Genomic DNA, 25102 nt, shown 5'->3' with positions numbered 1-25102 from the left:
TTTAATTTGCAAAAACTCAGCAATCTCCGACTTTAGGTCCCACACCCTTTTAAGCACCTTCCCCAAACTCAGCCATCTCACTGTCATGACGTGGCCCTTTCTGGGTACAGAACGTGGCATCCTCCTCTCTCTCCTACACCCAGGTTCTGTTATCTCACGTCGTAAATTCCTGCAGGAGACTCTCTCCTGGCCATGCAGTTTATACACTGCTCAAAAAAATAAAGGGAACACTAAAATAACACATCCTAGATCTGAATGAATGAAATATTCTTATTAAATACTTTTTCCTTTACATAGTTGAATGTGCTGACAACAAAATCACACAAAAATGATCAATGGAAATCAAATTTATCAACCCATGGAGGTCTGGATTTGGAGTCACACTCAAAATTGAGTGGAAAACCACACTACAGGCTGATCCAACTTTGATGTAATGTCCTTAAAACAAGTCAAAATGAGGCTCAGTAGTGTGTGTGGCCTCCACGTGCCTGTATGACCTCCCTACAACGCCTGGGCATGCTCCTGATGAGGTGGCAGATGGTCTCCTGAGGGATCTCCTCCCAGACCTGGACTAAAGCATCCTGGACTCCTGGACTCCTGGACAGTCTGGTGCAACGTGGCGTTGGTGGATGGAGCGAGACATGATGTCCCAGATGTCCTCAATTGGATTCAGGTCTGGGGAACGGGCGGGCCAATCCATAGCATCAATGCCTTCCTCTTGCAGGAACTGCTGACACACTCCAGCCACATGAGTTCTAGCATTGTCTTGCATTAGGAGGAACCCAGGGCCAACCGCACCAGCATATGGTCTCACAAGGGGTCTGAGGATCTCATCTCGGTACCTAACAGCAGTCAGGCTTCCTCTGGCGAGCACATGGAGGGCTGTGCGGCCCCCCAAAGAAATGCCACCCCACACCATGACTGACCCACTGCCAAACCAGTCATGCTGGAGGATGTTGCAGGCAGCAGAACGTTCTCCATGGCGTCTCCAGACTCTGTCACGTCTGTCACATGTGCTCAGTGTGAACCTGCTTTCATCTGTGAAGAGCACAGGGCGGCAGTGGCGAATTTGCCAATCTTGGTGTTCTCTGGCAATTGAAAAACGTCCTGCACGGTGTTGGGCTGTAAGCACAGCCCCCACCTGTGGACGTCGGGCCCTCATACCACCCTCATGGAGTCTGTTTCTGACCGTTTGAGCAGACACATGCACATTTGTGGCCTGCTGGAGGTCATTTTGCAGGGCTCTGGCAGTGCTCCTCCTGCTCTGGCAGTGTATATAGAGAGTTTCACAGTAGAACAAAGGAACTTCTTCTACATCACAGAACTTGAGAACTGAACAATATTCATGTTTTGGAGAATTTGTAAATGGTCGGTGGAGAAGCCAGCTACGACCCGGTCCATTTTGTTTCATGTTTGTGACCTCATGAAAGACAATACAGCCACATTACCATAACTCTGCTAATACAGGTGCCTCCATTATGAGGTTTGCGTCTAATTATTGTATCAAATAAATGAGTAAAGATGAAACTATTTGTGAAATGATGTAATGTGGTTAATGTAAGAGAATTGTATTCCCTTTAACATTTAACTCATTGTCCTGCCCCCATGAGCACAGACATCATCTGGCTCATGGGACAGTCCTTTTCTACTGTTCCGAATAAAACCCCCACCTGAAGAAATCCTATTCAGACCATGCGTACCTCGGTCAGCTGAGGGGGCGAAGGTTTGAGTAGAGACCACAAAAACCTCAGTGTCCGCTAAGGTTACAATGGTTGTTTAATTCCTAACCATACCATGTGGAGCATTGGCTACACGGGTGGAAATGGTTAAACTCTGAGACTATCGATCCCGACAGAATAAGAGCAAATCTTAGATACTAATTACTAGTCTGCAGCTAGAAATTATGTACCATGGGATGAGAAGACCGACAACCGCTGAAACATCTAAGGGACTCCCGGGAAGCAGAGAGACGCTCGGATGAACTTTCCAACAGAAGGACTGATGATTCCAACAGAGATCACGACGACACAATGGGCGTAAATATATATTGATTGCAATTATTCCCGAATGAGTGAGCGTTCATGTGCAAAGGATTAGCATTTCAATTAATATAATTATCAACTGTGTAGTGACTCCTTTGTAATTCCCACCCTTCTCTTTCACCCTCTTCCCTTTGTCCACCAAGCCATCTTGTTGGCTGAGCCCACTAGGGAACATCCCCTATAATTTCCTTGTAACCATATCTACTGTTTGTTTGTTTGTGCATTTCTGTGATTATTTAGTTAGTTAGTAAATGATTGATTAAGACAATTGATGGATGGATGATTCATAGTAAAGGCTGGGTCCGTGCAGATAACCAACCGTTTGGAATAAGACTAACGTGAGTTAAAGAATAATGAATTAATTAGAAGAATAATTGGTCAGATATTAAAAAATCTGAAGATTTTCCTTGGTGCCCCAACTTCCTAGTTAATTACATTTATATGATTAGTTTAATCACGTAATAATAATTACAGAGAATTGATTTGATAAAATAACAGTCTTCACTTTAATGATGCCAAAGACACGACATCACGTTTGTGTGGTAGGGGAGATCTGCATGACCCGACTCTGTTTCTTCCAACAGTGAGACAAACTGCCTGTGGTTTAAAGATTTTGCTCTTATGAAGTTTACCACTTTAGTGACTGTATCTACAACATGGCTCATTTTCAGAAAACATTTACAGAGCACCTCCTGATGAATAATGCAATGCAGGGAAAAAAATCTGATCTGGGTTCAACTCTTGATACATGATCTTGTATCCAGTTTTTTCCTGTCAAGTTTGGGCACCCATCAGTAGTCACACTGGATAACTTTTCAAAACTCAGTCCCCCACAAACTCAGTCCCATTAACCTCCTCCAGTAAATATTTCCCTGTGGTTGTGCTCTTCATTGACTGCACTGAAGCAAGCTCCTCTGTAATTTCAAAGTCTGGGGTTATGCCTCGTAAGAATATTAACAACTGCACCGTGTCACATGCATCACTGCTCTCATCCAGGGCCAAGGAGAAATAGGTGAAATCCTTTACCTTGACTTTCAATTGTTGCTCCATATTCTCTGAGATGTCCTCAACACGCCGTGTCACTCTTCGTCTTGACAGGGAAACATTTTCAAACATCTCTTTCTTGTCGGGGCAAAGTATTGCTGCAGTCAATTAAACATTCTTTAATGAATTTGGCCTCCGCGAATGGCTTGCTATGTTTAGCATTTTTGTGGGACAGTACATAGCTAGCTCTCACAATTCCGTAATTTGCTGAATGCAGCTTTGTGAAAAGTCCTTGCTGCTTTTGCAACTGAGAAAGCAACTCTTTTGATGCACTTGTCCTCTGCCCAGAAGACATATTCCTATGTTTCTCTGCATGCTTTGTCTGGAAGTGTTGGGACAAGTTGTAGTCTTTCAAGACAGTGATGTTTTCTTTGCACACAGCTTTCCCTGATACCTCAATAAAGAAATATTTCAATGTCCACTCTTGTTGGAACACCCTACATTCATTGTCTACTTTCCTTTTCTTTGAAAAACTCCTTTGCGCAATTTCTAGCTAGCTACTGTTTGTAACTGTGAAATGTGTGTCATCCTGTCAGTCACTGTCGGTCTTCGTGCAGTTGTTATTTATACAATCCTTCAAAATAAATGTCCCACAAGAGGTGGGAGTTAAATCATTACAAAAAGGCAAGTATTCATTGGGCTTTAAATTTGAACAACAAATATGTTCTTCAAAACTTTACTATCACAAATTCTTTATGTGATCTGAGCATGATTCCGCGGCCCGTAATGAATCAGGTCGCGGGCTGCATACGGCCCCCGGGCCAGCCTTTGCCCAGGCCTGGTCTAGAGTAAAATCTGTGTATGTCAACAGATCAACAGAGAACACTATCGTGATCGTCCTATTCTTACGCTTGCAGTCTAATATAGTGAGTGTGTACAGTGCAGACCCATCTAAAAGACCGAATGAAAATAGACAGATAAATAGACCATAAAGACTGAATGAAAATAGACAAAAACCACTTGGAGCATGAAGACCCCTATCTTTAATAAATAACAATAAAATGAATCAGAACAAATTTACAATAAAAAAACAAACAAATATAATGCCTGTTGAATCAGGAAGTGGCAGTGTTGTTGGGTAGCCTATCAAAATCAAGGGCTCTGAAGAGACTCCTCCCCATGCTCAAGGACTGGCTCAGGGCCTTCTCCTGCAAGCAACAACAGTTACCATGACAACACAGCGTCACTCAGCTGTAACCTCGATAACCCTCCACTCGGCAGCTATCTATTTCTTCGACACTTGGTCACAGATGGCTGTAACTGACGACAACAATTATAGAAATGAGAAAAATACCACATAGCTATAGCTTACTGACAGGGCAACCGCATTGTTAAAAGGCATGACTGTTGGTTTCACTGTGCTATTGTGCTGTGTTGTATTGCATTGCATGTTGTTGTGTTGCGTTATGTTACGTTGCACTACATTATGTTGCATTGTTGTATTGTACATTCTATCGTATATTGTGTCGTATATCATATCGTATATCATATCATATCGCTAGCTAGCATTCCTACCATTCCATGGTAGGTGTTCAGGAGAGATGGAACCATGTGATGTTGTCTCTTTATCCTCAGACGGTGACAGAGGCCTGTGAGGACTGTGGTCCAGCTCTGAGTCCTCCTGGGAAGAGTTATTGGAGTTTGTGTTTGTGTTGTTCATCAGTTCAATGAAGGGCTCTGATTGAAGCTCCTGGCTGTGTCTCTCAGGGCTGGTGTGAGTCAACGTAACCTCTGTGTTCATCAGGGACTCCTCCTCTGGGTCAGAAGTCAACTCAGCTTGCTCTTTCCTCGCCAACTCTGAAGAAACGAGATAACACAAGCAACAGGAATGAACCTGTAATGTCATGTCATAGTCTTCTGACAATGGAAAGAACATAAAACAAAGAAGGATAGGTATTCAGGTGACTGAAGAAGACAAAGAAAAAAAAGGAAGAAGAGCAACAACAACAACAACAACTATACCTTGTACAGAGAGCTCCTTCCATCTGTCTTTGTTGTGTTGGATGACCTCTGCCAGTGTGTGTCTGACCCGTTTCAGGTCAATGCCAGCCAGGCTATAGTCTGTAGTGAGCCCCTGGTCAACCCCCTGGCTGGACCCTCGACCACTGTGTCTCTGGACTGACTCCACCACCGTCACTGACCCACTACCTGTCAAACTGAACCAACAAGCAACTTACAACAGACACTCTGTCAAATATGTCCATGCCGTAAGTCAGAGTGACAATGACACCAACTCTTTGTGTGGCTGTCCTAATATGGACATATTATATAGGACAGAAAACACTGCAGTAATACTTGGTTGCTTATTCCACAGCTTAGAACGATCATAGTGGTACTGGTGATACTGGTAGGCATTTTGAATACGTCAGAGATGCTAATCTGGGAAAACTGAGCCGGGAAAACTGGGATTTTCCAGAGTTTATAATAATGGGAATGTGTCTCACCTTGACCTGCGGACACCAGTGTCGTGTGACTTTAAGGTATCCTCTATGAGAGGGGTAATGATCTTCTCTGTCGTGTCCACCAACACAGAGAATGTGGGTTCTACTATGAAGTCAATGAACCCTGGGAGACAGACAGAGAAACGGATTATTGTACTTTTCAGAGAAACAGGAGAAAAAACAGTGTGTGATGTTACAGCAAATGTCATTTATGATGACAGACAGTGAAGATTCCCATGCCTTATCGTAGCAAGGGAAAAATATCTGATAATTTCTCAATGTCCACATGGTGGCGCATTTGCGCTATGGCCTGTCAATACACAAACCCTTCAGAGCTGTATGAAACAGCTCACAGGGGGGCAATAACAGGATGTGATGCTCACCTATTTGTGACTGGGCAATCATGGTAGCTTTACGATCACACAGAGGGGAGAATGGCAGCCCTAACTCAACCTCCTTATCGCCCTGTAAGAAACAACAACAATACCAGCCTTTATAACCATATCAATGCAGAATGGCAGGAGCGGCTCTACTGTATAATGTAACATGATTCACTACAATACCCATAATGCTCAATGTAACATATCTAGTTGATCCAAGTGAAGATATTCCTAAAGCTTTTGGAATGGTATCCCATATCCTTAGCAATACAGGATACATACATAATACAGTGGTCAAGTTTCCCTCTCCCATGGTATCTGTCAGGGACTGTAGGGTAGGACGTTGTTGGTACTGTACCTGTCTGAAGAACTCCTCCATCAGGGCCTGTGTCCATCGGTAGTGCAGCTTCCAGGCCTTGGCTGGGTGACTGATGTCAGCTGCATGCAGCATCAGAGATAGGGCTTTAGCCTTGTCTACTCTGTAGAAACAACAGTACATCATCTAACACAAATACATATACACTGATACACTAAGACAGACAGCCAGACAGCATCAGAGATACAGTAGGGCTTTAGCCTGGTCTACTCGGTCAATCAACCACACAGACAACAGTACATCAGATACACTCAAGACAGACAGACGGACGGGCGCACACACACACAGATATCATACAGGGACACATAAAGGATCAAGATGAAAGGCATGGTCCAGAGAGCTGGGGCTATAGGTTAGACGTTAGGGTTTAACGGTGGGGGCTAAGGGTTCAGGGGTCATAGGTCAGGGTCCAGAGACAGCCCACTCACCCCTCGGGCTGCTGCAGGGCGTTCCTCATGGTTTTGATCTGCTGGAAATGGCAGGACATGTCTGTACTCATCACCATCTCAATCACCAGAGTCCGCAGTTCTCTGACAGACAGACAGGTTAGAGTTAGGTGAAAGAGAAATGGCAGGGCATGTCTGTACTTATTACTATCTCAATCATCAGGATCCGTAGCTCTCTGGAAACAAACACAGGAGAACAGGGTCAGTTTCCACCTAGCCACTCCAGCTGTTCTTGGATTCTCAAGGACAAGAACACAGTGTGATGTCTAGCGATGTCTCGCTTCTTCACGACAAACCCCAGTCATTAGCATAGCATTTCTATACAGTACCTACTGATCGGAGTGAGCTGTGGAACTTTCCATAATCACTGAATCACAGCCAGAAGATGACTGACCACCCCTTAGAGCCTGGTTTCTCTCCAGGTTTCTTCCTATGTTCCTGCATTTCCAGGGAGTTTTTCCTAGCCACCATGCTTCTACATTTGCATCGCTTGCTCATTGGTGTTTTAGGCTGGGTTTCTGTATAAGCACTTTGTGACAACTGCTGATGTTAAAAGGGCTTTATAAATACAGTATCTATCTATACAAAGGTATGTGGACACCCTTTCAAATTTGTGAATTCTGCTATTTCAGCCACAACTGTTGCTGACAGGTGTACACAATTGAACACACAGCCATGCAATCTCCATAGACAAACATTGGCAGTAGAATGGCCTTACTGAAGAGCTCAGTGACTTTCAACATGGCACATTCATAGGATGCCACCTTTCCAACAAGTCAGTTCGTCAAATGTCTGCCCTGCTAGAGCTGCCCCGGTCAACTGTAAGTGCTGTTAATGTGAAGTGAAAACTTCTAGGAGCAACAACGGCTCAGCCGCGAAGTGGTAGACCACAAAGCTCACAGAATGGGGTCGCGGAGTTCTGAAGCGCGTAGTGCGTAAAAATCGTCTGTCCTCGGTTGCAACGTTTACTACCGAGTTCTAAACTGCCTATGGAAACAACGTCAGCACAAAAACTGTTCGTCGGGAGCTTCGTGAAATGGGTTTCCATGGCCGAGCAGCCGCACGCACACAATCCTAAGATCACCATGTGAATACCAAGCATTGGTGGTGTAAAGCTCGCCAACATTGGACTCTGGAGCAGTGGAAACGCGTTCCCTGGAGTGATGAATCACGCTTCACCATCTTGCAGTCGGACAGACAAACTGGGTTTGGCGGATGCCAGGAGAACGCTAAAATGCCTTGCAAAACTATTCATCCCCCTTGGCGTTTTTCCTATTTTGTTGCATTACAACCTGTCATATAAATGTATTTTTATTTGGATTTATGTAATGGACATGCACAAAATAGTCCAAATTGGTGAGGTGAAATGAAAAAAAGACTGGAAAAGGGGTGCATGTACTGTATGTATTCACCCCCTTTGCTATGAAGCCTCTAAATAAGATCTGGTGCAATCAATTACCTTCAGAAGTCGCATAATTAGTTAAATAAAGTCCACCTGTGTGCAATCTTAGTGTCACATGGTCTCAGTATATACAGTGCCTTGCGAAAGTATTCGGCCCCCTTGAACTTTGCGACCTTTTGCCACATTTCAGGCTTCAAACATAAAGATATAAAACTGTATTTTTTTGTGAAGAATCAACAACAAGTGGGACACAATCATGAAGTGGAACGACATTTATTGGATATTTCAAACTTTTTTAACAAATCAAAAACTGAAGAATTGGGCGTGCAAAATTATTCAGCCCCCTTAAGTTAATACTTTGTAGCGCCACCTTTTGCTGCGATTACAGCTGTAAGTCGCTTGGGGTATGTCTCTATCAGTTTTGCACATCGAGAGACTGAAATTGTTTCCCATTCCTCCTTGCAAAACAGCTCGAGCTCAGTGAGGTTGGATGGAGAGCATTTGTGAACAGCAGTTTTCAGTTCTTTCCACAGATTCTCGATTGGATTTTGGTCTGGACTTTGACTTGGCCATTCTAACACCTAGATATGTTTATTTTTGAACCATTCCATTGTAGATTTTGCTTTATGTTTTGGATCATTGTCTTGTTGGAAGACAAATCTCCGTCCCAGTCTCAGGTCTTTTGCAGACTCCATCAGGTTTTCTTCCAGAATGGTCCTGTATTTGGCTCCATCCATCTTCCCATCAATTTGAACCATCTTCCCTGTCCCTGCTGAAGAAAAGCAGGCCCAAACCATGATGCTGCCACCACCATGTTTGACAGTGGGGATGGTGTGTTCAGGGTGATGAGCTGTGTTGCTTTTACGCCAAACATAACGTTTTGCATTGTTGCCAAAAAGTTCAATTTTGGTTTCATCTGACCAGAGCACCTTCCACATGTTTGGTGTGTCTCCCAGGTGGCTTGTGGCAAACTTTAAACAACACTTTTTATGGATATCTTTAAGAAATGGCTTTCTTCTTGCCACTCTTCCATAAAGGCCAGATTTGTGCAATATACGACTGATTGTTGTCCTATGGACAGAGTCTCCCACCTCAGCTGTAGATCTCTGCAGTTCATCCAGAGTGATCATGGGCCTCTTGGCTGCATCTCTGATCAGTCTTCTCCTTGTATGAGCTGAAAGTTTAGAGGGACGGCCAGGTCTTGGTAGATTTGCAGTGGTCTGATACTCCTTCCCATTTCAATATTATCGCTTGCACAGTGCTCCTTGGGATGTTTAAAGCTTGGGAAATCTTTTTGTATCCAAATCCGGCTTTAAACTTCTTCACAACAGTATCTCGGACCTGCCTGGTGTGTTCCTTGTTCTTCATGATGCTCTCTGCGCTTTTAACGGACCTCTGAGACTATCACAGTGCAGGTGCATTTATAGGGAGACTTGATTACACACAGGTGTATTGTATTTATCATCATTAGTCATTTAGGTCAACATTGGATCATTCAGAGATCCTCACTGAACTTCTGGAGAGAGTTTGCTGCACTGAAAGTAAAGGGGCTGAATAATTTTGCACGCCCAATTTTTCAGTTTTTGATTTGTTAAAAAAGTTTGAAATATCCAATAAATGTCGTTCCACTTCATGATTGTGTCCCACTTGTTGTCGATTCTTCACAAAAAAATACAGTTTTATATCTTTATGTTTGAAGCCTGAAATGTGGCAAAAGGTCGCAAAGTTCAAGGGGGCCGAATACTTTCGCAAGGCACTGTATATACACCTGTTCTGAAAGGCCCCAGAGTCTGCAACACCACTTAGCAAGTGGCACCACCAAGCAAGCGGCACCATGAAGACCAAGGAGCGCTACAAACAGGTCAGGGACAAAGTTGTGGAGAAGTACAGATGAACGTCCCATGGAGCACCATTAATTAAATTATGAAAAAAATGAAAGAATATGGCCACAACAAACCTGTCAAGAGAGGGCCGCCCACCAAAACTCATGGACCAGGCAAGTAGGGCATTCATCAGAGAGGCAATAAAGAGACCAAAGATAACCCTGAAGGAGCTGCAAAGCTCCACAGCGGAGATTGGAGTATCTGTCCATAGGACCACTTTAAACTGTACACTACACAGAGCTGGGCTTTATGGAAGAGTGGCCAGAAAAAAAGCCATTGCTTAAAGAAAAAAATAAGAAAACACATTTGGTGTTCGCCAAAAGGCATGTGGTCTCTGGTCAAATGTAGCTTTTTGGCCATCAAGGAAATTGCATCTGGCACAAACCCAACACCTCCCATCACCCTGAGAACAACATCCCCGCAGTGAAGCATGGTGGTGGCAGCATCATGCTGTGGGGATGTTTTTCATCGGCTTGGACTGGGAAACTGGTCAGGAAACCTGTTTCAGTCTTCCAGAAATTTGAGACTGGGACGGAGGTTCACCTTCCAGCAGGACAATGACCCTAAGCACACTGCTAAAGCAACACTTGAGTGGTTTAAGGGGAAACATTTAAATGTCTTGGAATGGCCTAGTCAAAGCCCAGACCTCAATCCAATTGAGAATCTGTGGTATGACTTAAAGATTACTGTACACCAGCGGAACCCATCCAACTTGAAGGAGCTGAAGCAGTTTAACCTTGAAGAATGGGCAAAAATCCCAGTGGTTAGATGTGCCAAGTTTATAGAGACATACCCCAAGAGTGTTGCAGCTTTAATTGCTACAAATGGTAGCTCCACAAAGTGTTGACTTTGGGGGGTGAATAGTTATACACGCTCAAGTTAGATTTTTTTTGTGCTGTTTCCTGTTTGTTTCAAAATAAAAAATATTTAGCATCTTTCCCTCCCTGAACGCATTGTGCCAACTGTGAAGTTTGGTGGATTAGGAATAATGGCCTGGGGCAGTTTTTCATGGTTCAGGCCCCTTAGTTCCAGCGAAGGAAAATCTCAATGCTACAGCATACAATGACATTGTAGTCAATTCTGTGCCTCCAACGTTGTGGCAACAGTTTAGGGAAAGCCCTTTCCTGTTTCAGCATGACAATACCCCTGTGCACAAAGTGAGGTCCATACAGAAATGGTTTGTCGAGATCTTCACTGGCCTGAACAGAGCCCCGACCTCAGCCCCATTGAACACCTTTAGGATGAATTGGAATTGTGAGCCAGGCCTAATCGTTCAACATCAGTGCCTGACCTCACTAATGCTTGTGTGGCTGAATGGAATCAAGTCCCTGCAGCAATGTTCCAACATCTAGTGGAAAGCCTTCCCAGAAGAGTGGAGGCTGTTATAGCAGCAATAAGGGGACCAACTCCACATTAATGCCTATGATTTTGGAATGAGATGATTAGATGTCCACATACTTTTGGTCATGTAGTTTGATTGATTGATTGAATGTAACATATTCACTCTGTCATCCAGGTTATATAATAGTCTTGCATTGAAATACACCACACCACATTCGTATCCAAACCTAGTATCAAGGCAAGTATCCAGGTTATGTTACAGTTCTTGCCCCTTCGTTCTTTGAAGTGTTGATCTCAATCAATTCATCAAATGCATTTTATAAAGCCCTTTTTACATCCGCAGTTGTCACTAAGTGCTTTACAGATATCCAGCCTAAAACCCCAAAGCTTGAGGATCTGAGGAGTCTTTCTTAACTCACCGCCAGTCATCTTTTGACAGGTTGACCAGTATGTTCATCTCATCTTCTTGCATAAGTCTGTAGGCAGCACTGACATGGTGGTTCTCCAGGACTGACCGGTCATTGTACAGGATGGCCACCTCTGACCTGGAGAGAGGAAGAGAAGAAGCAGAAGAAGAGGGAAGAGAAGGTGTGATTATTCATTGTGCCACATGGGGCTTCCCAGACTGGATAACTTTACCAGGTAGCCAACTTGTATGGAAACACTACCCCAGTGTGCAAAACTGGTTGAAGCGGAACTCCTTCCGACCAGTTTTGAAATGACGATAGTGATTATGAAAGTGATGGTAGCGACTCGAGATGGTAGCGATTTTAGAACACATAATCACAGAAGGGGAGTTTGAACAATATCTTCATATTCCCATCTCACCACACAACAACCCTCATGTCTAAAGGGCCAGAGGCCTTTCTGATCTTTGTTATTAGACTAGAAAGCCATGCAGAGATTTAAACTAAGTGAAGGGTTTAATCTCTCTCCCTCTCTCACACATTCTCACTCTCTCTCTTTCGTTGCAATCCCTTGTTATCACTGAGGTCAATGAGGCAATATTAATTATTCTTATTGTGCACTTCACTTTAATGGGTTGTTTAAATGGGTGCCTTCACTTAAATGGGTTCTTTATACGGCCATGTTCCTTTCTTCAGGCTCCATTGGCATTCATTAGTCAGGGTCAGACTGACTGCACTGTCTGGGAGGCAAGTGGTATACTAAAAGTACAATACAAGGACATCTTCAGTTTAACATTGGTATTGATAGGATGGAATGAATGGAAATGGCAATAAATAATTATCGTTGAGTCATCAATCAGTCTATTAGGTCGATTACTATCAGTGGTACAGTGGCTTAGGAATTAAAATATCTACTGACTGAAGAATACGGACACACTCACCTGGTCTGAATGTGAAAGTTGTTGGTTGTCCCAGTGTGTTCAAAGTCATGGATAGCTGCAGCAAACACCATGGCTAGAATGTCCAGTTCAGTGAGCCAGTGCTGAAAGAGAGAGAGATAGAGAGAGATGGTAAGAAGAAACATAATCAGAACCTGTCCTTTGATTTGTGTATGATGCTGGGGGATAATTCTCACCATAATGCCAGTGTGGAGCATCAGATAGTGTGCTGTCTGTGTGACGTCAGCAGCGTGGATGAGGTTGTGGTAGGGGTTTCTGTGTTTGCTGTAGCCCACCTCTAGAGCCTCTACGAAGGTCACCAGAGATGAAACTGGAATCTGGGGAACAACAGGGAGGTTAAGACAGGTAGCCTAGTGGTTAGAGCATTAGACTAGTAACCGAAAGGTTGCAAGATCAAATCGCTGAGCTGACAAGGTAAAAATCTGTCGTCTGGGTTAGAACAGGGAGGTTAAGACACCAGAGAGGACACTGGTATCTGGGTTAGAACAGGGAGGTTAAGACACCAGAGATGACACTGGTATCTGGGTTAGAACAGGGAGGTTAAGACACCAGAGATGACACTGGTATCTGGGTTAGAACAGGGAGGTTATGATACCAGAGATGACACTGGTATCTGGGTTAGAACAGGGAGGTTAAGACACCAGAATTGACACTGGAATCTGGGTTAGAATAGGGAGGTTAAGACACTGGTATCTGGGTTAGAACAGGGAGGTTAGGTCTGCCTGATAAACTGTAAAGATGGGATGCACTCCACCACCAAAATAATTGTAAAAATCAAGTATATTCTGTCTTTTAATCAAAGATCACAATTTTAAAAAGACAGAAACAGAAGCCAGAGCTCAAAGTTTCAGCTAGATGAACAACTAGAAGGTGATTGGCTCTGTGCTGGGTCATTTTTATTATTTTTATTATTATTATTATGTTTTCTTCTTGGGCCTCTATAACTATATCTATTGTTTTTATTTTTGTTGTTGTTGTGTGATTTGGATTGATCCCCTCTACCACACGGAACCCCACTAATCTACTGACGGAGCGCAGGAGGTGGCTAACAACAGACCTCCATCCTATGCTAGCTTGCTACCGATGCCCTGGCTAGCTGTCTAAATCACCAACCAACCTCTCCACTCACCGGACCCTTTTGATCACTCGACTAAGCATGCCTCTCCTTAATGTCAATATGTCTTGTCCATTTCTGTTCTGGTTAGTGTTTATTGGCTTATTTCACTGTAGAGCCTCTAGTCCTGCTCACTATACCTTATCCAACCTATTAGTTCCACCACCCACACATGCAATGACATCTCCTGGTTTCAACGATGTTTCTAGAGACAATATCTCTCTCTTCATCACTCAATACCTAGGTTTACCTCCACTGTATTCACATCCTACCATACATTTGTCTGTACATTATACCTTGATGCTATTTTATCGCCCCCAGAAACCTCCTTTTACTCTATGTTCCAGACGTTCTAGACGACCAATTCTCATAGCTTTTAGCCGTACCCTTTTCTACTCCTCCTATGTTCCTCTGGCGATGTAGAGGTGAATCCAGGCCCTGCAGTGCCTAGCTCCACTCCTATTCCCCAGGCGCTCTCTTTTGACGACTTCTGTAACCGTAATAGCCTTGGTTTCATGCATGTTAACATTAGAAGCCTCCTCCCTAAGTTTGTTCTATTCACTGCTTTAGCACACTCTGCCAACCCGGATGTTCTAGCTGTGTCTGAATCCTGGCTTAGGAAGACCACCAAAAACTCAGACATTTTAATTCCAAACTACAACATTTTCAGACAAGATAGAACTGCCAAAGGGGGCGGTGTTGCAATCTACTGCAAAGATAGCCTGCAGAGTTCTGTCCTACTATCCAGGTCTGTACCCAAACAATTTGAACTTCTACTTTTAAAAATCCACCTCTCTAAAAACAAGTCTCTCACCGTTGCCGCCTGCTATAGACCACCCTCTGCCCCCAGCTGTGCTCTGGACACCATATGTGAACTGATTGCCCCCCATCTATCTTCAGAGTTCGTGCTGCTAGGCGACCTAAACTGGAACATGCTTAACACCCCAGCCATCCTTCAATCTAAACTTGATGCCCTCAATCTCACACAAATAATCAATGAACCTACCAGGTACCTCCCCAAAACCTTAAACACGGGCACCCTCATAGATATCATCCTAACCAACTTCCCCTCTAAATACACCTCTGCTGTCTTCAACCAAGATCTCAGCGATCACTGCCTCATTGCCTGCATCCGTAATGGGTCAGCGGTCAAACGACCTCCACTCATCACTGTAAAACGCTCCCTGAAACACTTCTGCGAGCAGGCCTTTCTAATCGACCTGGCCGGGGTATCCTGGAAGGATATTGATCTCATCCCGTCAGTAGAGGATGCCTGGATATTTTTTTTAAATGCCTTCCTAACCATCTTAAATAAACATGCCCCATTTAAGAAATTTAGAACCAGGAACAGATATAGCCCTTGGTTCTCCCCAGACCTGACTGCCCTTAACCAACACAAAAACATCCTATGGCGTTCTGCATTAGCATCGAACAGCCCCCGTGATATGCAGCTGTTCAGGGAAGCTAGAAATCATTATACACAGGCAGTTAGAAAAGCCAAGGCTAGCTTTTTCAAGCAGAAATTTGCTTCCTGCAACACTAACTCAAAAAAGTTCTGGGACACTGTAAAGTCCATGGAGAATAAGAACACCTCCTCCCAGCTGCCCACTGCACTGAAGATAGGAAACACTGTCACCACTGATAAATCCACCATAATTGAGAATTTCAATAAGCATTTTTCTACGGCTGGCCATGCTTTCCACCTGGCTACTCCTACCCCGGACAACAGCACTGCACCCCCAACAGCAACTCGCCCAAGCCTTCCCCATTTCTCCTTCTCCCAAATCCATTCAGCTGATGTTCTGAAAGAGCTGCAAAATCTGGACCCCTACAAATCAGCCGGGCTAGACAATCTGGACCCTTTCTTTCTAAAATTATCTGCCGAAATTGTTGCCACCCCTATTACTAGCCTGTTCAACCTCTCTTTCGTGTCGTCTGAGATTCCCAAAGATTGGAAAGCAGCTGCGGTCATCCCCCTCTTCAAAGGGGGGGACACTCTTGACCCAAACTGCTACAGACCTATATCTATCCTACCGTGCCTTTCTAAGGTCTTCGAAAGCCAAGTCAACAAACAGATTACCGACCATTTCGAATCTCACCATACCTTCTCTGCTATGCAATCCGGTTTCAGAGCTGGTCATGGGTGCACCTCAGCCACGCTCAAGGTCCTAAACGATATCTTAACCGCCATCGATAAGAAACATTACTGTGCAGCCGTATTCATTGATCTGGCCAAGGCTTTCGACTCTGTCAATCACCATATCCTCATCGGCAGACTCGACAGCCTTGGTTTCTCAAATGATTGCCTCGCCTGGTTCACCAACTACTTCTCTGATAGAGTTCAGTGTGTCAAATCGGAGGGTCTGCTGTCCGGACCTCTGGCAGTCTCTATGGGGGTGCCACAGGGTTCAATTCTTGGACCGACTCTCTTCTCTGTATACATCAATGAGGTCGCTCTTGCTGCTGGTGAGTCCCTGATCCACCTCTACGCAGACGACACCATTCTGTATACTTCCGGCCCTTCTTTGGACACTGTGTTAACAACCCTCCAGGCAAGCTTCAATGCCATACAACTCTCCTTCCGTGGCCTCCAATTGCTCTTAAATACAAGTAAAACTAAATGCATGCTCTTCAACCGATCGCTACCTGCACCTACCCGCCTGTCCAACATCACTACTCTGGACGGCTCTGACTTAGAATACGTGGACAACTACAAATACTTAGGTGTCTGGTTAGACTGTAAACTCTCCTTCCAGACCCATATCAAACATCTCCAATCCAAAGTTAAATCTAGAATTGGCTTCCTATTTCGCAACAAAGCATCCTTCACTCATGCTGCCAAACATACCCTTGTAAAACTGACCATCCTACCAATCCTCGACTTTGGCGATGTCATTTACAAAATAGCCTCCAATACCCTACTCAACAAATTGGATGCAGTCTATCACAGTGCAATCCGTTTTATCACCAAAGCCCCATATACTACCCACCATTGCGACCTGTACTCTCTCGTTGGCTGGCCCTCGCTTCATACTCGTCGCCAAACCCACTGGCTCCATGTCATCTACAAGACCCTGCTAGGTAAAGTCCCCCCTTATCTCAGCTCGCTGGTCACCATAGCATCTCCCACCTGTAGCACACGCTCCGGCAGGTATATCTCTCTAGTCACCCCCAAAACCAATTCTTTCTTTGGCCGCCAGTTCCTTCCAGTTCTCTGCTGCCAATGACTGGAACGAACTACAAAAATCTCTGAAACTGGAAACACTTATCTCCCTCACTAGCTTTAAGCACCAACTGTCAGAGCAGCTCACAGATTACTGCACCTGTACATAGCCCACCTATAATTTAGCCCAAACAACTACCTCTTTCCCAACTGTATTTAATTTTAATTAATTTATTTATTTTGCTCCTTTGCACCCCATTATTTTTTTATTTCTACTTTGCACATTCTTCCATTGCAAAACTACCATTCCAGTATTTTACTTGCTATATTGTATTTACTTTGCCATCATGGCCTTTTTTGCCTTTACCTCCCTTCTCACCTCATTTGCTCACATTGTATATAGACTTGTTTATACTGCATTATTGACTGTATGTTTGTTTTTACTCCATGTGTAACTCTGTGTCGTTTTATCTGTCGAACTGCTTTGCTTTATCTTGGCCAGGTCGCAATTGTAAATGAGAACTTGTTCTCAACTTGCCTACCTGGTTAAATAAAGGTAAAATAAAAAAATAAAATAAAAATGGAGGGCCAGTTTCACCACAGACAACCACTAACACAGTGAGTTCCAGGCAACTGGAGAGACAGAAGTGAAATGTTATCACGCACATCACCGACTTCATTACAGAAAATATAACTCATGCACACTCCTGCAATATACTGTATTACATCTGCAAGTTGTTTATTGTTCAAATTGTTATGTGTGCGGGAGTTAGCTTTTCTACAATGAAGCTGGAGAGATAAAGAGATACACGTGTGGGAGCTTCGTGTACATGTACTGTAGCTTGTGTGCAAGCTTAACTTCTATTGCTTAATCAGACTAAGAGCAGAGCACGGCCCAGAACACTGCTCTTCCTAAATCCACTATCCGTAGGCGACTATCTTTGGGTGACTATCTGTAGGCAACTATCTTTGGGTGACTATCTGCAGGCAACTATCTATGGGTGACTATCTATAGGTGATTATCTATGGGTGACTATCTGTAGGTGACTATATACAGTAGGTGTCTGTAGGTGCCCATCTATGGGTGACTATCTGTAGGTGACAATATACAGTAGGCAACTATCTGTAGGTGACCATCTATGGATGACCATCTGTAGGCGACTATCTATGGGTGACTATCTGTAGGTGACTATGTATATAGTAGGCAACTATCTGTAGGTGACTATCTATAGGTGACTATATATACAGTAGGTGACTATCTGTAGGTGACTATGGGTGACTATCTGTAGGTGACTATATATAGTAGGCAACTATCTGTAGGTGACTATCTATGGGTGACTATCTGTAGGCGACTATATATATAGTAGGCAACTATCTGTAGGTGACTATCTATGGGTGACTAAGGTCCTGTTCCTCTGCCCAGATATCTTTTGCTGACACATGCCATATCTTACAACACCTGGATAGGTATTTTATATCAGCTTACCACATCATATGTTACAGCAATCTGGTGCCCGACGGCACAGTCCATGCAACGTCTGAGCAGTGGAACACGACCTATCTATAGGTGACTATCTGTAGGTGACAGGGCTGAAGTGGCAGAAGTGTAAATATGTATAGGTCGGGTATTAATGGATTCACAAGGTGGGGCTACAAACAATATGACTTGGAATAGAGGGTCACTGTTGTATGATCTGTAACATGGGGCGGCAGCGTAGCCTAGTGGTTAGAGTGTTGGACTAGTAACCGGAAGGTTGCGAGTTCAAACCCCCGAGCTGACAAGGTACAAATCTGTCGTTCTGCCACTGAACAGGCAGTTAACCCACTGTTCCCAGGCCGTCATTGAAAATAAGAATGTGTTCTTAACTGACTTGCCTAGTAAAATAAAGGTAAAAAAAATAATTAAAAAAATAACACATTACGGCTACATACGATTACTACATGCCTCAAGCCCTGCTGTGTGTTCTGGGCCCTGCTCTTAGTTATGTCATATAGTGTTATGTAGTGTTATGTAGCCCTTATGACAGAGCGTTCAAGTAAAGTCCAACCATATGATCATATTAATGAAAAGATTATCCTCAAAATGGGATCAAAGCACAGTAAGTGTCGGTGATATTCTCACCACTCATCTAACAGAGGACATGTACAAACTCTCATCTAAAACCAGACAAAGAGATGAGGACAAAGAACAGAACAGTGTGAGGTTGGAGTGCTAAATGATGTCTTCACGAGGTACCCAGAGGCCTGTGGTGCAGAACAGACGACAGAGGGAGACACACACACACACACAATACCCACGCATGTATGCACTCACAAACAGACCCACACATACACACGCACATACATTTCAGGGACCCTTTTTGGCTCTTGAGCGCTACTTTCAGAATTACTGGTTTAAAAGTTTACAAAACATCTGTTCAATCACTCACACACACAGATAGATGTACTCACACACACAGATAGATGTACTCACACACACAGATAGATGTACTCACACACACAGATAGATGTACTCACACACATAGATAGATGCACTCACACACAGAGATAGATGCACTCACACACACAGAGATAGATGCACTCACACACACAGACCCTGAAGTTAATGATCAAGAGAGAGACTGAAGAAAGACTAACCCTGAAGCGGTTGATCAGATCATAGCGGGTGAGCAGTTCGTACACCAGGAACTTCAATGCGTGTTCACTGCTGGCCTCGTGGAGTGCAAACACATCAAAGGACCATTTATCTACATCCTGTAAACAATCAGATGATGGTAGGGATGATGCCAGCACAGAATTAAATAGAACATACATTGGGTACTATAAAATAAAACACATTACTTATACACAATAACACATTTTATCATCTCTATGGATTTCAGAATAGGATGATGTTATGATAGTCAGGTACATTTTGTACAGCTGTAATAAAGCCTGTATTCTGTATCATTATACATGATATGACACAGTTTATTATCCCTGTAATGTTTTAAAATGGCATCATTCCCATCTCAAAAAAGTATATAAAATCACAAGGAATTCAGCTAAAATCATTGTAATTGAGGAAATCCGTTCCCAAATATACCCACATGTAAAAAGAAAGACGTGATCATGTCTCAGCGTAATCAAAGTATGAAGTGATTGTTATTATAATATTTTAAGATTCAATCTCTTTTTGAGCATACTCGTGCTATATTTGTAGTGTTAAACATTTAATTAAAATTATACTTCAGCCCACGACAATCTGCTCTGACAAAAATCAGGCTGAATCTAGCCGCCTACCCTACTGTATAGTAGGCATAGTAATGGTAATATGATGTACAGTATCAAGCACCTTCAAAACAGCGATGGCAGCTGGAGGGTACGTCAGCCCAGCCATGTTAGACGTCCGTCTGTACATCCTGAAGACAGATACACAATCATTAGGTAGTTAGACAAAAGAATTGCAATAAAATGGGTTGAAATAATGCTAGAATAATTAGTGGTTGTAATGATTTAATTTAAAGTCAGTTTTGCCTGCTGTGGCAGCTCGTGTACATGTACTTTGTATACATAGAAAACACAGGGACAACAAACAGCGGCTGATGATTTCAATTGTATACATCCTTTTATGGTATCAAAATGTTACAGTCACATAAAGACACAATACCTCCGTTTTCAACCATAACCAGTAATGGTGGGAGCAACAGTAATTACATTTTTTTTTTAACTAAAAGGCAGCAAGGCTTTTGAGAAGGCATTCTTTGTAGATAAAATACTTTTGGACCGGCCAAAGGCTGGGTGTTGAAAGGGGTGCGGGGTGGGATGAGACAGGACTGTTAAATAAGGCCAAAGAAAGACTGGGCTGTGGAAACAGCAACAAAGAAAGACTGGGCTGTGGAAACAGCAACAAAGAAAGACTGGGCTGTGGAAACAGCAACAAAGAAAGACTGGGCTGTGGAAACAGCAACAAAGAAAGACTGGGCTGTGGAAACAGCAACAAAGAAAGACTGGGCTGTGGAAACAGCAACAAAGAAAGACTGGGCTGTGGAAACAGCAACAAAGAAAGACTGGGCTGTGGAAACAGCAACAAAGAAAGACTGGGCTGTGGAAACAGCAACAAAGAAAGACTGGGCTGTGGAAACAGCAACAAAGAAAGACTGGGCTGTGGAAACAGCAACAAAGAAAGACTGGGCTGTGGAAACACAAAAAAGAAAGACTGGGCTGTGGAAACACAAAAAAGAAAGACTGGGCTGTGGAAACACAAAAAAGAAAGACTGGGTTGTGGAAACAGCAACAAAGAAAGGTGTGACATGTCGGAATCCAGCCAAGTTCACTCTGTTCTTCAAGTGTGTAGCTAATTTAAGAGAAGAGGGATGCGTCCCAAATAGCACACTATTCTCTACGGGTAATGGTCAAAAGTTGTGCACTATAGAGGGAATAGGGTACAATTTGGAACTCATCCTACATGTAGTTCTGAAGAATCTGGCAGGCTGGGCTTTGACTGTATTCTCCTCTCTCATCTTCTCTGAGAATGTTTGTAATCACAGACCTGTTAGTTTTTCACAGGATAATCTGGGCTGAAGAGATCACACTGTCTGACAGACATACTTTATAACTGTAACAGCAGATCTTACAACATTCTTAACATGTGGAATTACAACACACATTTTATAACTCAAATTATACTGTTGGTCACTAAAGAAGAACCCATCAAAACACATTAAGCATTAACCTATTTAGTTTGACGAATTTGAGAAATAAACTAAGAAATACAAATTCCAACTGTCGAACTGAGCATGAAATCTCAAATACCTGCATTGTGCCTTTCATTTTGTAATATTCAGCTTCAGGAAATAAAAATGTAGAGGATTGTTTCCAACAGGTGTCTATGGCACACTGAAATAGCCTAGTAGTTGCCATGGGAATAAGAGTGAGACACAGGCCCTACCAGCAGCTCAAGGAGATTGAGACGCGTTGCTGAATATTATGTTTACATATTCATGTTGGTGCCCAATGTAAGTAGGCAATTATGCTCAAGAAATTGTACGCACATTTCACTAATGTCCATTTCTATTACTGGCAGAATGTCTGTTGTTCTTTCTAAGAGCAACACCACAACTGAAAGCCACCATGTCTGTTTGTGCCCAGGTTTTGAATAATAACCATTTTCTATTGAAAGGCAGAATGACAGTTGTGTTTTCCTTTTAAGAAACAACACTACCTCTGAAGTAATTCGTAGGAGCTTGGAATAAGCGTTGGTCTGATGGTATGTTGTTTTTGTACTTATCTGTACATGTCTCTGCATACTTATCCATATCAATAGCCTACTATAATTCTCTTATAGGGTTATTTCCCCATGCCTCATGAAAGTACAATCTCTCAACGAAAAAGTGTGTGTGTGTGTGTGTGCGTGCGTGCGTATGTACCTCTCGACGAAGATGCCAGCCTGCACGGCATGGACGATGCTCCTGAACCGTGGTTTCTCCTCGGGTCGTCTCCTGACCACGCCCATCTTCCTGGTGAAGGTTGAGGCCAGCCAATCACGCACCTCCATGGGCACAGAGTCCGCCTGGATGTCACTGAGCTCATCCTCAGTGTCTAGAAGACGCCTGGTAGGGGGACATCAAGGGACAGAGTCACACTCCGGCTCACATAGAATACACATTACACAAATGTATCAGCACCATACTATACCTCACAACCCTACCATACTATACCTCATAACCCTACCATACCATACCTCATAACCCTACCATACCTCATAACCCTACCATACTATACCTCATAACCCTACCATACCTCACAACCCTACCATACTATACCTCATAACCCTACTATACCTCATAACCCTACCATACTATACCTCATAACCCTACCATACCATACCTCATAACCCTACCATACCTCATAACCCTACCATACCTCATAACCCTACCATACTATACCTCATAACCCTACCATACCTCATAACCCTACCATACTATACCTCATAACCCTACCATACCTCACAACCCTACCATACTATACCTCATAACCCTACTATACCTCATAACCCTACCATACTATACCTCATAACCCTAGCATACTATACCTCATAACCCTACCATACTATACCTCATAACCCTACCATACTATACCTCATAACCCTACCATACCTCATAACCCTACCATACTATACCTCATAACCCTACCATACCTCATAACCCTACCATACTTCATAACCCTACCATACTATAACTCATAACCCTACCATACCTCATAACCCTACCATACTTCATAACCCTACCATACTATACCTCATAACCCTACCATACCTCATAACCCTACCATACCTCATAACCCTACCATACTTCATAACCCTACCATACTATAACTCATAACCCTACCATACTATAACTCATAACCCTACCATACTATACCTCATAACCCTACCATACTATACCTCACAACCCTACCATACTATACCTCATAACCCTACCATACCTCATAACCCTACCATACTATACCTCACAACCCTACCATACTATACCTCATAACCCTACCATACTATACCTCATAACCCTACCATACTATACCTCATAACCCTACCATACTATACCTCACAACCCTACCATACTATACCTCATAACCCTACCATACTATACCTCATAACCCTACCATACTATACCTCATAACCCTACCATACTATACCTCACAACCCTACCATACTATACCTCATAACCCTACCATACCTCATAACCCTACCATACTATACCTCACAACCCTACCATACTATACCTCATAACCCTACCATACTATACCTCATAACCCTACCATACTATACCTCACAACCCTACCATACCTCATAACCCTACCATACTATACCTCATAACCCTACCATATAATACCTCATAACCCTACCATACTATACCTCATAACCCTACCATACCTCATAACCCTACCATACTATACCTCACAACCCTACCATACCTCATAACCCTACCATACTATACCTCATAACCCTACCATATAATACCTCATAACCCTACCATACTATACCTCATAACCCTACCATACCTCATAACCCTACCATACTATACCTCATAACCCTACCATACCTCATAACCCTACCATACTATACCTCACAACCCTACCATACTATACCTCATAACCCTACCATACTTCATAACCCTACCATACTATAACTCATAACCCTACCATACTATAACTCATAACCCTACCATACTATACGTACCTCATAACCCTACCATACTATACCTCACAACCCTACCATACTATACCTCATAACCCTACCATACCTCATAACCCTACCATACTATACCTCACAACCCTACCATACTATACCTCATAACCCTACCATACTATACCTCATAACCCTACCATACTATACCTCACAACCCTACCATACTATACCTCACAACCCTACCATACTATACCTCACAACCCTACCATACTATACCTCACAACCCTACCATACTATACCTCATAACCCTACCATACTATACCTCATAACCCTACCATACTATACCTCATAACCCTACCATACTATACCTCACAACCCTACCATACTGTACCTCATAACCCTACCATACTATACCTCACAACCCTACCATACTGTACCTCATAACCCTACCATACTATACCTCACAACCCTACCATACTGTACCTCATAACCCTACCATACTATACCTCATAACCCTACCATACTTCATAACCCTACCATACTTCATAACCCTACCATACTATACCTCACAACCCTACCATACTATACCTCACAACCCTACCATACTATACCTCATAACCCTACCATACTATACCTCACAAAGAATGAATACATAATAGTAAATAAGCTTATCCAAGCAATAATAAAAACCCTAGAGAGCAGTAAAAATAATAAAAAATACATTGAAATAAATCCAGAAAAGTTAAATGGAATGTGTTATAACCCGGTCTGGCACAAAGAGAAGTTTAAAGTGTGAGACAGACCTACACACACTCTGCATACATAAGTGCCCCATATCTGGAGCTAAATCAGTTTTTGCATTTGCCGCTTTTTCTTTTATTCCAGGCTATATCTAAACTTTTTGCTAACAGAAATACACAATGAACAAAGTAAACATGT

General features: G+C 43.0%; 1 protein-coding gene across 3 annotated transcripts in view; it reads right to left on the bottom strand.

Moving 5' to 3' along the window:
- Positions 1 to 4041: 4041 nt before the first annotated feature.
- Positions 4042 to 25102, bottom strand: part of pde1a (phosphodiesterase 1A, calmodulin-dependent) — an 86382-nt gene continuing 65321 nt past the window's right edge. For all 3 annotated transcript variants that reach the window (XM_020462077.2, XM_031805862.1, XM_020462078.2), the window contains 12 exons: positions 22407 to 22589; positions 20333 to 20399; positions 19636 to 19752; positions 12898 to 13038; positions 12704 to 12804; positions 11775 to 11900; positions 6712 to 6813; positions 6266 to 6386; positions 5911 to 5992; positions 5531 to 5651; positions 5049 to 5242; positions 4042 to 4883 (listed from right to left, as the gene is read on the bottom strand). In XM_020462077.2, the coding sequence (XP_020317666.1) occupies positions 4585 to 4883; positions 5049 to 5242; positions 5531 to 5651; positions 5911 to 5992; positions 6266 to 6386; positions 6712 to 6813; positions 11775 to 11900; positions 12704 to 12804; positions 12898 to 13038; positions 19636 to 19752; positions 20333 to 20399; positions 22407 to 22589 (1654 nt within the window). In that variant the 3' untranslated portion in view covers positions 4042 to 4584. The remainder of the gene's footprint in view (positions 4884 to 5048; positions 5243 to 5530; positions 5652 to 5910; positions 5993 to 6265; positions 6387 to 6711; positions 6814 to 11774; positions 11901 to 12703; positions 12805 to 12897; positions 13039 to 19635; positions 19753 to 20332; positions 20400 to 22406; positions 22590 to 25102) is intronic.

The sequence above is a fragment of the Oncorhynchus kisutch genome, linkage group LG26 (genome assembly GCF_002021735.2).
Source record: "Oncorhynchus kisutch isolate 150728-3 linkage group LG26, Okis_V2, whole genome shotgun sequence".
NCBI classification, from domain to species: domain Eukaryota; kingdom Metazoa; phylum Chordata; class Actinopteri; order Salmoniformes; family Salmonidae; genus Oncorhynchus; species Oncorhynchus kisutch.
Note: the sequence above shows the minus strand (reverse complement) of the source record. Positions and strands in the feature narration are given on the sequence as shown.